Genomic DNA, 13,916 nt, shown 5'->3' on the forward strand with positions numbered 1-13,916 from the left:
GGAAGTCTAGAGATATGAGCTCAGCTCATTTTAGGAGGTCACCGTAACCTTAATACCAAAATCTGGTATGGGTATTATAATAAAGAAAATCTACAGGTAAATCTTATTCTTTATTAAAGATGGAAATAGCCTACATATTAGCAAATTCAGCAATATTTTAAAGTGGTAATAAACATTGACCAAATGGTTTTGTTCTAGAAATACATGGTTAATTTAACATTTGAAAATTGCTGCAAAGAGCAGCAAGCTCCCTGGACCTTGGAGCGGGCCTGCCACCTTCATGTCCACTCTTCTCATCAATCAACCCCAGTATGTGTGGCTGAAAGAGCTGGGGCTCTGCGAGGAAAACGAGGGCGTGTATAATGGAAGCTGGGGAGGCCAGGGAGAGGTTATTACGACCTATTGCCCTGCTAACAATGAGCCAATAGCAAGAGTCCGACAGGCCAGTGTGGCAGACTATGAAGAAACTGTAAAAGCAAAAGAAGCATGGAAAATCTGAGCAGATATTCCTGCTCCAAAACGAGGAGAAATTGTAAGACAGATTGGCGATGCCTTGCGGGAGAAGATCCAAGTACTAGGAAGGTTGGTGTCTTTGGAGATGGGGAAAATCTTAGTGGAAGGTGTGGGTGAAGTTCAGGAGTATGTGGATATCTGTGACTATGCTGTTGGTTTATCACAGATGATTGGAGGACCTATCTTGCCTTCTGAAAGACTTGGTCATGCACTGATTGAGCAGTGGAATCCTGTAGGCCTGGTTGGAATAATCACGACATTCAATTTCCCTGTGGCAGTGTATGGCTGGAACAATGCCATCGCCATGATCTGTGGAAATGTCTGCCTCTGGAAAGGAGCTCCAACCACTTCCCTCATTAGTGTGGCTGTCACAAAGATAATAGCCAAGGTTCTGGAGGACAACAAGCTGCCTGGTGCGATTTGTTCCTTGACTTGTGGTAGAGCAGATATTGGCACAGCAATGGCCAAAGATGAACAAGTGAACCTGCTGTCCTTCACTGGGAGCACTCAGGTGGGAAAACAGGTGACCCTGATGGTGCAGGAGAGATTTGGGAGAAGTTTGTTGGAACTTGGAGGAAACAATGCCACTATTGCCTTTGAAGATGCAGACCTCAGCTTAGTTGTTCCATTAGCTCTCTTCGCTGTGGTGGGAACTGCTGGCCAGAGGTGTACCACTGCAAGGTGGCTGTTTGTACATGAAAGTATCCATGATGAGATTGTAAACAGATTTAAAAAGGCCTATGCACAGATCCGAGCTGGGAACCCATGGGACTCTAATGTTCTCTATGGGCCACTCCACACCAAGCAGTCGGTGAGCATGTTTCTTGGAGCAGTGGAAGAAGCAAAGAAAGAAGGTGGCACAGTGGTCTACGGGGGCAAGGTTATGGATCGCCCTGGAAATTATGTAGAACCGACAATTGTGACAGGTCTTGCCCATGATGCATCCATTGCACACACAGAGACTTTTGCTCCGATTCTCTATGTCTTTAAATTCAAGAATGAAGAAGAGGTCTTTGCATGGAATAATGAAGTAAAACAGGGACTTTCAAGTAGCATCTTTACCAAAGATCTGGGCAGAATCTTCCGCTGGCTTGGACCTAAAGGATCAGACTGTGGCATTGTAAATGTCAACATTCCAACAAGTGGGGCTGAGATTGGAGGTGCCTTTGGGGGAGAAAAGCACACTGGTGGTGGCAGGGAGTCTGGCAGTGATGCCTGGAAACATTACATGAGAAGGTCTACTTGTACTATCAACTACAGTGAAAACCTTCCTCTGGCCCAAGGAATCAAGTTTCAGTAAAGGTGTTTTAGATGAACATTCCTTAATTTGAAGTTTTCCGGCAGCTATTTTTGAAGAAGACAAAGAATATTAAAGTTTTCCCTGAATAAATGCATCATTATGACTGTGACAGTGACTAATCCCCCTATGACCCCAAGGCCCTGATTAAATCAAGAGACTCCTTTTTTAAAATCAAAATAAAATTGTTACAACATAGTCATATTTACTAAATAAATAAATAAATAAATAATTGAAAAATAAAATTAGTACTATTCACAAGTAATATAATTTATGTAAAAATGTCTAACATTTCACCGGGCACGGTGGCGCATGCCTGTAATCCCAGCACTTTGGGAGGCTGAGGTGGGTGGATCACGAAGTCAAGAGATTGAGACCATCCTGGCCAAGATGGTGAAACCCTGTCTCTATTAAAAATACAAAAATTATCTGGGCATGGGGGCATGCATGTGTCCCTATAGTCCCAGCTACTCGGGAAGGTGAGGCAGGAGAATAGCTTGAACCCGGGAGGCGGAGGTTGCAGTGAGCCGAGATCACGCCACTGCACTCCAGCCTGGTGACAGAGGGAAGCTCCATCTAAAAAAAAAAAAAAAAGTCTAGCATGCTAAGAATCTAAAACTCCTGTTAGTTTCCTATTGCTGTGTAACAGAAGATCACAAATCTACATTTGTGATTTGTGCTTAAATGACCTACATTTATTATCTCACAATTTCCTTTGATCAGGAGTCCAGTCACAGCTCAGCTGGGACCCCCGCTCCAGATCTTGGAAGGCTGCAGTAAAGGTGTCAGCTGGGGCTGGGCACAATGGCTCACATCTGCTATCCCCGCACTTTGGGAGGCTGAGGTGGGCGGATCACAAGGTCAGGAGTTTGAGACCACCCTGGCCAATACAGTGAAACCCCATCTCTACTAAAAAATACAAAAACTAGCCGGGCGTGGTGGCACGTGCCTGTAGTCCCAGCTACTCAGGAGCCTGAGGCAGGAGAATTGCTTGAACCTGGGAGGTGGAGGTTGCAGTGAGCCGAGATCGCGCCATTGCACTTGGGCCTGGGCGACAGAGTGAGACTCTGTATCAAAAAAAGAAAAAAAAAAGGTGTAAGCTGGGCTGTGGTCTCATCTGAGGGCTTCTTCCATGCTCATGCAGCATAATTCATTTCCTTGCAATTGTATAAGTAAACAGCAGATTGCTTATTTTTTGAGGCAAACAGGAGAATCTCTCTGAGCTAAGGGAAGGCCACAATCCATCTAGTGAAGGGATCCTTTGATTCAGGCCCACTAAGGATAAACTTCCTTTAGATTAACTTAAAGTCAGTTAATCAGAGACTTGATACACATATGCAAAATCCTTTCACAATAACACAAAGATTAGCCTTTGATTGAGTAACTGGGGACTATAGTTCAAACTAGAAGGGTGGAAAAGGAAAAAGCCATCACAGTTTGACAACTTTATTGAATAAACATTAATAAGCAAAAATCAACTGTTTATCTGTATTACAGCAACCATTCATAACGACACAAAAATATAAAATGGCTAGTAGCAATCTAATAAACAATGGGCAAGAAGTTGATGTTGAAAACAATACATTATTATTGAGATAAACCAAAGATTAGGTAAATAAATGAAAGAATAAACCATGTTTATGGATGGTGAGATTCGGTATTATAAAATTATCAGTTTTCTTAAAACTTGTCTATAAATGCAATGCAGTTCTAATAAAAACCTCCAAATTTTGTAAGAAATGACAAAGCAGTTCTAAAATTTATGTGGAAGTATAAAAAAACAAAAATAGACAAGAGTTTTGAAAAAGTAAGCAAGTTAGAAAAATTTGTCCAACAAAATACCAACATTTATTATAAGCTAATAAATGGGTTATTTACACAAGGCAAACTCACATACATAAAGACACTTGCTTTATAACAAATGGAGCACTGCAGAACAGTGGAGGAAATGTTAATCTTTTCAAAACATTGTGCTGGGCAATATGAAGTTAGGCTTCTACATCATACTATACCTAATTCCAGGAGACTTGTAGATCTAATTGTGAAACATGAATCAGTAAACTTTTAGAAGGTAAGGGAAGATAGCTTTATGATTTCAGAAAAGAGACTAAAAACTTCATAAATAAAATATTGAAAGAACTAATAATAGGTAGAAGATAAATTACATTACATTCAAACTGAAAACTTCTCTTCACCATTTTGCTATTAAATAAGCAAAAATAACTGTTTTTCTGTAATGATATAAAAATACAAAATATATTTCATAATGACATAAACATATAAAATACATAGGAATAAATCTAACAAAAGATGGGGAAAAAGGCCTAAGTAGAATCCAATACATTATTATTTATATAAGTTAAAGAAGAGCTTAAGATAAATTAAAATACATAAATTGCAGAAGAAATAATTTAAAAAGAAATTATCTCTAAAAAAATCAAGCAAGAAATTACAGAAGATAAATTGAATAAGAATATAAAGAAGACAAGGGTAAAGAAGTCAAGTCACAGAGTGAAAGGAGATTTTTGTAATATGTAGCACTAACAACCTGCTCATATTCAGCATATTAAAAAAAACCTCTCACAAATGAATAAGAAAAAGACAGACAACCAAAAGAACAATGGGCAAGAGACCCGAACAGATTCTATCTCTCTATCATCTCTATCTCTGTCTCTTTCTCTATCTCTATCTTTATCTCTGTCTATCTAGGTACATCTATATCTGTATGTAAACAAGTGCCCAACAAAAAAATGAAAAAGTGTTTACCCTCATCAGTAATTAGGAAAATATTTGTTAAAAATAATGAACATGAGCCAGAATGGCCAAAAGTAAAAAGACTGATAACAGCCAATGTTGACGAGGATATGGAGCAACAGGAACTCTCATTCACTTTGTAATGTTTAAAATTTTCTATAAAATTTAAAGATACACAGAACTTAAGCTCAGTGATTCCAATCCTGAGTATAAACTTCTATAATATGCCACGTGAATTAACAGACAAAACACCAATGTTGATAATGGCACTATTCTTAGTAGACAAAAGCTGGAAAAAAAACAAATGTCCATCAATAGTAAAATAGATAAGTAATTCACGGTATATTCACTTACTTAAATACAGTAGAAAAATGGCATTGGGCGAACAACAGTTATGGGTAACATGATGATTCTTGTAAACATTATATTGAACCAAAGAAGCTGGAGACAAGAAGATACTTACATTCTAAAGTTTTCCCCACACCAGGAGATAGACAAAATTAAGAGAAACAAGAATAAATTGCCTCAAAAGTCAGTGTAGTAATTGCCTTTGGGAAGGAGGTAGAACAGAGATTGGAAGGGAGTACTAAGAAAGCTTCTGGCCTATTGGTAATGTTTGTTGGCCTTCGTGGTGATTACATATGTATTTACTACATGATAGAACACTGTTCTGTATATCTTTGCTACATATCATAATATTAAACATTAAGCACACCAGAATTCAAGTGAATTCATGAATAAAAACCCAAAGTTCTTTCTAGTCTGTAGAAGGTTTCTCTAACCTTTCCCTAATCCCACACTTCTGGGGTGGAAAGGAGGAAAGGTGTTCACATAAGAGGTCCTATCCTTCTCTCTTCAGGACTTTCCCTACCACACACTTACTTTGCTGTGTCCTCTCATTCCCTGCCTCCCCACCTGTCTCAAAGAGTTGAAGACCTGCCATGCTGGTCTGCCCAGGGGCTGCTGACCACACAGGAAAAGTGCTTTCAGGTTGTGAGGGCACTGAAGGGTGACCCCTTTCTTTCCATCACTCCTAGCAGGGCATTATGCAATGGGCAGGTGTTTCTAGGAAACATGAGGAACAAAGCATCAGTCCAGACCACTGGAGTCAGTCTTTATGAAATGTCATTGCTGGGCCATGTTGCCACTTTCTACAAGTCTGGGCTCTGGCGGGGCTACAAGCACTGCAGATAAGATTCAGCATCTGGCTTCCCAGGCATTGTCTTGATAAGAATGGGCAGCCACCACCCGCCCTCCCAGCCAGGATGAGTATGGGAAAAGCAACACATGTATGAAGGGCAAAGACAAGTGAACCAGAGCCCTGGAATTTTATCCATTTTCCTTTCTCTAGCATTAAACAAAACAAAACAAAACAAAATAAAACAAAGAGCCTACAATTCTCTCCAGGGCCTGACTGACTCAATTCCAGCCTGTCCCTGACCTGCCTGATTCTGATTTGCAGACATTGGCCAAGAATAGACAGGCAATCTGCAGACATTCCATAGCTTTCTCGGGTTAATTTTTCCCCAAACCAATGCATGAAAAGCTGGCGCAGTGTACTGCATTTGAAAAGAGCTTGAAAGAGGCAGAGTGAGTGTTTTGCTCTGTCAACAGAGCCTGGAGGATTTTGCTGGTAAAGACAAGGAAAAATCAATATGGCTATTTAAAAATGTAATGGTGGCTGCTAAGCAGTATCAGAAAGGGCGTTCCAAGAAGGACTTTCAAGGCTTTAGGAAAGGACAAGGAAGAAATTTAGGGGAGCTTTAAAGCTTTATATTTCTGCTCCTATTCTACTTTCAAATAGCCTACTTCCAACACATTTCTGCTCTCTAATCTTGCCTGACAATGTTAATAGCTGCTCTTTCTTGAGTACCTAAAATATGCTTGGAGATTTGCACACACAGTCAGTGGAAATATGAACCCTACTTAAAGATTTTGCTACCAATATTACTACTATTACTAGGTTATTTCACTTTTTTTTTTTTTTTGCCAGGCTGGTCTTGAACTCCTAGTCTTAAGTGATCTGCCCACTTCCACCTCCCAAAGTGCTGGGATTACAGGTGTGAAATCCTGTATGTTTGGAAAATATTTCTAGGAATGGGGTTGTTGGGTTAAATAATGCTGGGATAGCCAGAAGAGAGGAGCTAAAGCAGTGGCAGAGTTGTCTTTGCATTCCCACATGCAATCGAAGACGTCAATGGACAGAAGCCCATGGAGGTACGAGGTGGGGTCATCGTGAGGGCCCTCATTTTCACTGGTTTGGGAAGATGTGTTTAATGCCACAGACTGACCTCAAAATAAATATTTCTCCTTATCATAAGAGAGGATTGTGGGGAACATAAGCAGGGACATGGGTTTTCCATATAGGATCTTTGGGCCACAATGGGCAGAATTGTTACAAGGAGGCAATTATCTAGACCCTGAGTTGTGGCCAATATATTAGTAAGGTCATGAGGGGTTTTATCTTGCTTCAAAAGATAAGGAAATCCAGCATCTCTAAGAGTTTTCATCTGTAGTGTGTATCCCAAAGCTAAGACTCCTCCATTTCCTGTAAGAACTGGAGCTCTAGGAAGCCTCATCTGACTTTGTTCTTCACAAAAGCCAGAATAGCACATCTTGACACCCAGATTTTGTGTATATGTGTGTGGGGGGGCGGGTGTGGAAGGAGGGTTTAAAGGGACTGGAGGCAGGAGGCTAGACTAGAGGAGCAATTACCTAAAATCGTAGTCCTTCCTAAAGGACTTAGAGCTGCAGGTGGCAGGAACAGAACATAGACTAGCAATGCCTTGCAGGTTGAAACCTTGAAAATGTAAGCCAGTCTGTTCAATAGCCTGGCTTCCCACCCAGGGAGGGTTTCTCTGCCCTGCTTTGCCTACTTGCCACACCAAACCCCTGGGAAAAGCTTCCTTCTTATAACTTTAAAGTCCCCTCACCCTATGAGGCTAACATTATAGAAGAAACCCCTCTAGGGAGGTGAGAGGAGATCATATCTCTGAGGGTAGGTGAGGAGGTGTCTTAGAAATACCTGCATTAGAACACCTTTTAAAAATTATTATTATTTTTAAGATAGAGCCTCACTCTGTCGCTCAGGCTGGAGTGCAGTGGCATGATCTCAGCTCACTGCAACCTCTGCCTCCTGGTTCAAGCGATTCTTGTGCCTCAGCCTCCCAAGTACCTGGGATTACAGGTGTGTGCCACCATGCCCAGCTAATTTCTGTGTTTTCAGTAGAAAAAGGATTTCATCATATTAGCCAGGCTGGTCTTGAACTCCTAGTCTTAAGTGATCTGCCCACTTCCGCCTCCCAAAGTGCTGGGATTACAGGCATGAGCCACCTCACCACATTTCAGTAAAACTGGCCCAGAGAAATCAATCCATTCATGTCTCCATGCTCTGACCCTGTTTGGCTCAGACCCAATTGGGGAATTGAAGTATTAAACTGAGACTTAAGATCTTCTCTTCTGTCCCACTCAAACCCTGACCTCTCTTGATTAATAGCACCCAGTCCCCCATCTTATAACATGGAGGGAGGGAGGGAGGGAGGGAGAGAGAGAGAGAGAGAGAGAGAGAGAATAATGATATGGCCACAATTTTATTCTCAGCCCAAGACTTTTTCCTTAACTTTGGAACCCTTGTAAGTGTATTCTCAATACCTTACCTTGTATCTTGTATGAACCATGATCATTCATCCATTATCCATAAGACAATGTAATAATATCTCCAAAGTGCTGAAAGAAAATAAACTGCCAATATAGAGTTCAATATTCAGCAAAAAATATTCTTCAAAAATGAAAGTGAAATAAGGTGCATTTCCAAACAAACAAAAACAGAGAAAATTTGTTACTAGCAAACCTACACTAAAATATAAAATAAAAGATGTTCTTTAGAAGAAAAAAGGAAAAGTTGGAGTTGTAAGACTACAAAAGGAGAAATAATAATTACTAAAATGTGGATGCATCTAAGTGAATTTTGTCTCCAAAAACAATATTAATAATAATGACTTGAGGCATTTAAATACAGAAACAAATGCATGGCGACAGTAGCATGTAAGTATAGAACGGGATAAACGGTATTAGAGGCTTCTATCTAAAAAACAAACACACACACGCATACACACACACAAAAAGGCTTCTATGCCCCTTATATTTTCTGGGAAATGGTAAGAATAATTATATATATTAAATCCTATATTGTAGGTGCATATGGTAATTTCTAAAGTAACTACTGAGATAATGTACTACTGCTGATTAATGGAGAAAGAAAGAATTGAATTTAAAAATTATTCATTCAAAAAAAAGAGGAAGGGAAGTCCTAGCCACAGCAACCAGGCAAGAGAAAGTAATAAAGGGCATCGAAACAGGAAAAGAAGAATTCACATTATCTCTCTTTGATGATGGTATGAATCTATACCTAAAAAACTCTAAAGGTTCCACCAAAAGGCTTCCAGTCCTGATAAATTACCTCAGCAAAGTCTCACGATATAAAATCAATGTACAAAAATTAGTTGCGTTTCTATACACCAATAACGTTCAATCTGAGAACAAAATCAAGAGTGCAATCCCATTTACAAAAGCCACAAATAATAAAATACCTTGGAATACAACTAATCAAAGAGGTGAAAGATCTCTACAAGGAGAACTACCGATTACTGCTGAAAGAAATCAGAGATAACACAAACAAATGGAAAAGCATTTCATCCTCATGGGTTAGAAAAATCAATATCGTTAAAATGTCCTTATTGCCCAAAGCAATCTACAGGTTCGATGCTATTTCTATAAAATTACCAATATCATTTTTTTTCCCCAGAATTAAGGAAAACCATTCTAAAACTTATATGGAGCCCAAATAGCCAAGACAATTCTAAGCAAAAAGAATATAACCAGAGGCATCACACTACATACACGAGATTGTTTTCATTCAACAATGGACCAATGATAATAGTCCAATGTGACAAGAAAAAAAAAATCATTCACGTTAAAAAGAAAAAACACTGCTATCCCTTGCAGGAGATATAATTATGTATATACAAAATTTGAAATAATCTATAAATAAATGGTTAGAATTAATGAAATAATTTAGCAAGATATTTGGAAACAGATTTACTTAAAAATCTTATACAGATGTTTCTCGACTTAAAATGGAGCTGTCTTGATGAACCCATCATAAATTGAATGGCCTGGCGCAGTGGCTCATGCCTGTAATGCCAGCACTTTGGGAAGCTGAGATGGGCAGATCACTTGAGGTCAAGAATTTGAGACCAACCTGGCCAACATGGCAAAAATCCCATCTCTGCTAAAAATGCAAAAAAAAAAAAAAAGACAGGTGTGGTGATGCACACCTGTAATCCCAGCTACTCAGGAGGCTGAGGCATGAGAATCACTTGAACCTAAGAGATAGAGGTTGCAGTGAGCTGAGATCGCACCACTGCACTCCAGTCTGGACAACAGAAACTCTGTCTCAAAAAAAATTAAGTTGAAAATGCAATTTTTCCATAACTTATTGGGGTACAGGTGGTATTTGGTTACATGAGCAAGTTTTTTTGTGGTGATTTGTGAGATTTTGGTGCACCCATCACCCATGTATACACTGCACCATGTTTGTAGTTTTTCATCACTTGCATCCCTCTTACTCTTACCCCCAAGTCCCCAAAGTCCATTTTGTATCTCTCTTGTGCCTTTGCATCCTCATAACAGCTCCCACATGTCACTGAGAACATACAATATTTGGTTTTCCATTCCTGAGTTACATCACTTAGAATAATAGTCTCCAATCTCATCCAGGTCACTGCAAATGCTGTTCATTCCTTTTTATGACTGTGTAGTATTCCACCATATATATACGCATATATATATAATATATACACACACATATTTAATATATATACAAACACATATAAAATATATAACATATATACACACACACATACACACCACAGTTTCTTTATCCATTCATTGATTGATGGGCATTTGGGTTGGTTCTACGATTTTGCAATCATGAACTGCACTGCTATAAACATGTGTGTGCAAGTATCTTTTTCAAACCATGACTTATTTTCTTCTAGGTAGATACCCAGTAGTGGGATTGCTGGATCAAATGGTAGTTCTACTTTTAGTTTTTTAAGGAATCTCCACATTGTTTTCTATAGTGGCTGTACTAGTTTACATTCCCACCAGCAGTGTAGTTTTCCCTGTTCACCACATTCATGCCAACATCTACTGTTTTTTGATTTTTTGATTGTGGACATTCTTGCAGGAGTAAGGTGGTATTGCATTGATGTTTTCATTGACATTTCCCTGATCATTAGTGATGTTGAATATGTTTTTCATGTTTGTTGGCCATTTGTATATCTTCCTTTGAGAATTGTCTGTTCATGTCCTTAGCCCACTTTTGGATGAGATTGTTTGTTTTTTTCTTACCAATTTGTTTGAGGTCGTTGTAGACTCTGGATGTTAGTCTTTTGTCAGATGTATAGATTGTGAAGATTTTCTCCGTGTGTTATCTGTTTATTCTGCTGACTGTTCCTTTTGCTGTGAAAAAGCTCTTTAATATAATTAGGTCCTGGCTATTTATCTTTGTTTTTGTTGTATTTGCTTTTGGGTTCTTGGTTATGAAATTCTTGCCTAAGCCAATGTCTAGAAGGGTTTTTCCAGTGTTATCTTCTGTAATTTTTATAGTTTGAGATTTTAGGTTTAAGTCCTTAATCCATCTCAAGCTGATTTTGTATAAGGTGAGAGATAAGGATCCAGTTTCATTCTCCTACATATGGCTAGCTAATTATCCCAGCACCATTTGTTGAAAAGGGTGTCCTTTCCCTGCTTTATGTTTTTGTTTGCTTTGTCAAAGGTCTGTTGGCTGTAAGTAGCTGGAATTATTTCTGGGTACTCTATTCTGTTTCACTGGTTATGTGCCTATTTTTATACCAGTACCACATTGTTTTGGTGACTATGGCCTTATAGTATAGTTTGAAATCAGGTAGTGGGATGCCTCCAGATTTGTTCTTTTTGCTTAGTCTTGCTTTGGTTATGTGAGCTGTTTTGGTTCCATATGAATTTTAGAATTCTAGTTTTCTAATTCTGTGAAGAATGACAGTGGTATTCTGGTGGAGTTTGCATTGAATTTGTAGATTGCTTTTGGCAGTAAGGTCATTTTCACAACATTGATTCTACCCATCCATGAACATGGGATGTGTTCCTATTTGTGTCATCCATGATTTCTTTCAGCAGTGTTTTGTAGTTTTTCTTGTAGAGGTCTTTTGACTTCTTTATTAAGTATATTCCTAATTATTTTATTTTTGTGCAGCTATTGCAAAAGGGGTTGAGTTCTTGATTTAATTCTCTGCTTGGTCACTGTTGGTGTTTAGAAGAGCTACTGATTTATGTACATTAATCTTGTATCCGGGAACTTTGCTGAATTCTTTGATCAGTTCTAGGAGCTTTCTGGAGGACTCCTTAGGGTTTTCAAGGTAAATGATCATATTGTCAGCAAACAGTGTAGTTTGACTTCCTCTTTATATATTTGGATGCCCTTTATTTCTTTCTCTTGTCTTATTGCCCTGGCTAGGAATTCCAGTACTATGCTGATGAGGAGTGGTAAGAGTGGGCATCCTTGTCATGTTCCAGTTCTCAGAGGGAATGCTTTCAACTTTTCCCCATTCAATATTATGTTGGCTGTGGGTTTGTCATAGATGGCTCTTATTACATTAAAGTATGTCCCTTGTGTGCTGGTTTTACTGAGAGTTTTAATCATAAAGGGCATAAAGGGATGCTGTATTTTGTTTAATGCTTTTTCTGCATCTATTGAGATGATCATGTGATTTTTTAAAAAAATTCTGTTTATGTGGCATATCACATTTATTGACTTGCTTATGTTAAGCCATCCCTGCATCCCTGGTATGAAACTCACTTGATCATGGTGGGTTACGTTTTTGATACGTTGTTGGATTCGGTTAGCTGGTATTTTGTTAAGGATTTTAGCATCTATGTTCATCAAGTATATTGGTCTATAGTTTTCTTTTTTGGTTATGCCCTTTCCTGGTTTTGGTATTAGGATGACGCTGGCTTCACAGAAGTAATTAGGGAGAGTTCCTTCTTTCTCTATCTTGTAGAATAGGGTCAAAAATATTGCTGTCAATTCTTCTTTGAATGTCTGGTAGAATTCTGCTGTGAATCCATCTGGTCCTGGACTATTTTTTGTTGGTAATTTTTAAATTACCATTTTAATCTCACTGCTTGTTATTGGTCTGTTCAGGGTATCTTATTCTTCATGATTTAAGCTAGGAGGGTTGTATTTTTTCAGGAATTTATCTATCGCTTCTAGGTTTTCTAGTTTATACGTGTAAAAGTGTTAATAGTAGCCTTAAATTCTCTTTTGCATTTCAGTGGTGTCAGTTGTAATATCTCCTGTTTCATTTCTTAATGAGATTATTTGGATTTTCTCTCCTCTTTTCTTGGTTAATCTTGCTAATGATCTATCAATTCTATTTACCTTCTCAAAGAACCAGCTTTTTGTTTCATTTATCTTTTGTATTTTTTTTGTTTCAATTTCATTTAGTTCTACTCTGATCTTGGTTATTTCCTTTCTTCTGCTGGGTTTTGGTTTGGTTTGTTCTTATTTCTCTAATGCCTTGAGGTGTGACCTTAGATTGATTGTCTGTGCTCTTTCAGACTTTTTGATGTAGGCGTTCAGGGCTATGAACTTTCCTCTTAGCACTGCCTTTGCTGTATCCCAGAGGTTTTGATAGGTTGTGTCAGTATTGTCATTCAGTTCGAAGAATTTTTAAATTTCCATCTTGATTTTGTTTTTGACCCAGTGCTCATTCAGGAGCAGGTTATTTAATTACCATGTATTTGCATGGTTTTGAAGATTCCTTTTGGAGTTGAGTACCATTTTTATTCCACTGTGATCTGACAGAGTGCTTGATATAATTTCAATTATTTTAAATTTATTGAGGCTCATTTTATGGCCTATCATATGGTCTATCTTGGAGAAAGTTCCATGCACTGTTGAATAGAATGTGTATTCTGTGGTTGTCGGATAAAATATTCTGTATATATCTATTAAGTCCATTTGTTCCAAGGTATAGTTTAAGTCCATTGTTCCTTTGTTGACTTTTGGACTTGATGATCTGTCTAGTGCTGTCAGTGGAGTGCTTAAGTCCTCCATTATTATTGTGTTGCTGTCTATCTCATTTCTTAGGTCTATTAGTAATTGTTTTATAAATTTGGGAGCTCCAGCATTAGATGCATATATGTTTAGGATTGTGATATTTTCCAGTTGGCCAAGGCCTTTTACCATTATATAATGTCCCTCTTCATCTCTTTTAACCACTTTGCTTTAAAGTTTGCTTTGTCTGAT

General features: G+C 38.4%; 1 protein-coding gene across 1 annotated transcript; it reads left to right on the plus strand.

The window, feature by feature from the left end:
• The first annotated feature begins 265 nt into the window (after positions 1 to 265).
• On the plus strand, positions 266 to 2,023 carry LOC117083919 (alpha-aminoadipic semialdehyde dehydrogenase-like). The gene is given in 1 exon segment (XM_033212115.1): positions 266 to 2,023. A coding segment is annotated over 1 exon segment (1,533 nt). The 5' UTR covers positions 266 to 280; the 3' UTR covers positions 1,814 to 2,023.
• The last annotated feature ends 11,893 nt before the right edge of the window (positions 2,024 to 13,916 follow it).

Source organism: Trachypithecus francoisi, unplaced genomic scaffold (genome assembly GCF_009764315.1).
Source record: "Trachypithecus francoisi isolate TF-2019V2 unplaced genomic scaffold, Tfra_2.0 Lachesis_group0, whole genome shotgun sequence".
NCBI lineage: Eukaryota > Metazoa > Chordata > Mammalia > Primates > Cercopithecidae > Trachypithecus > Trachypithecus francoisi.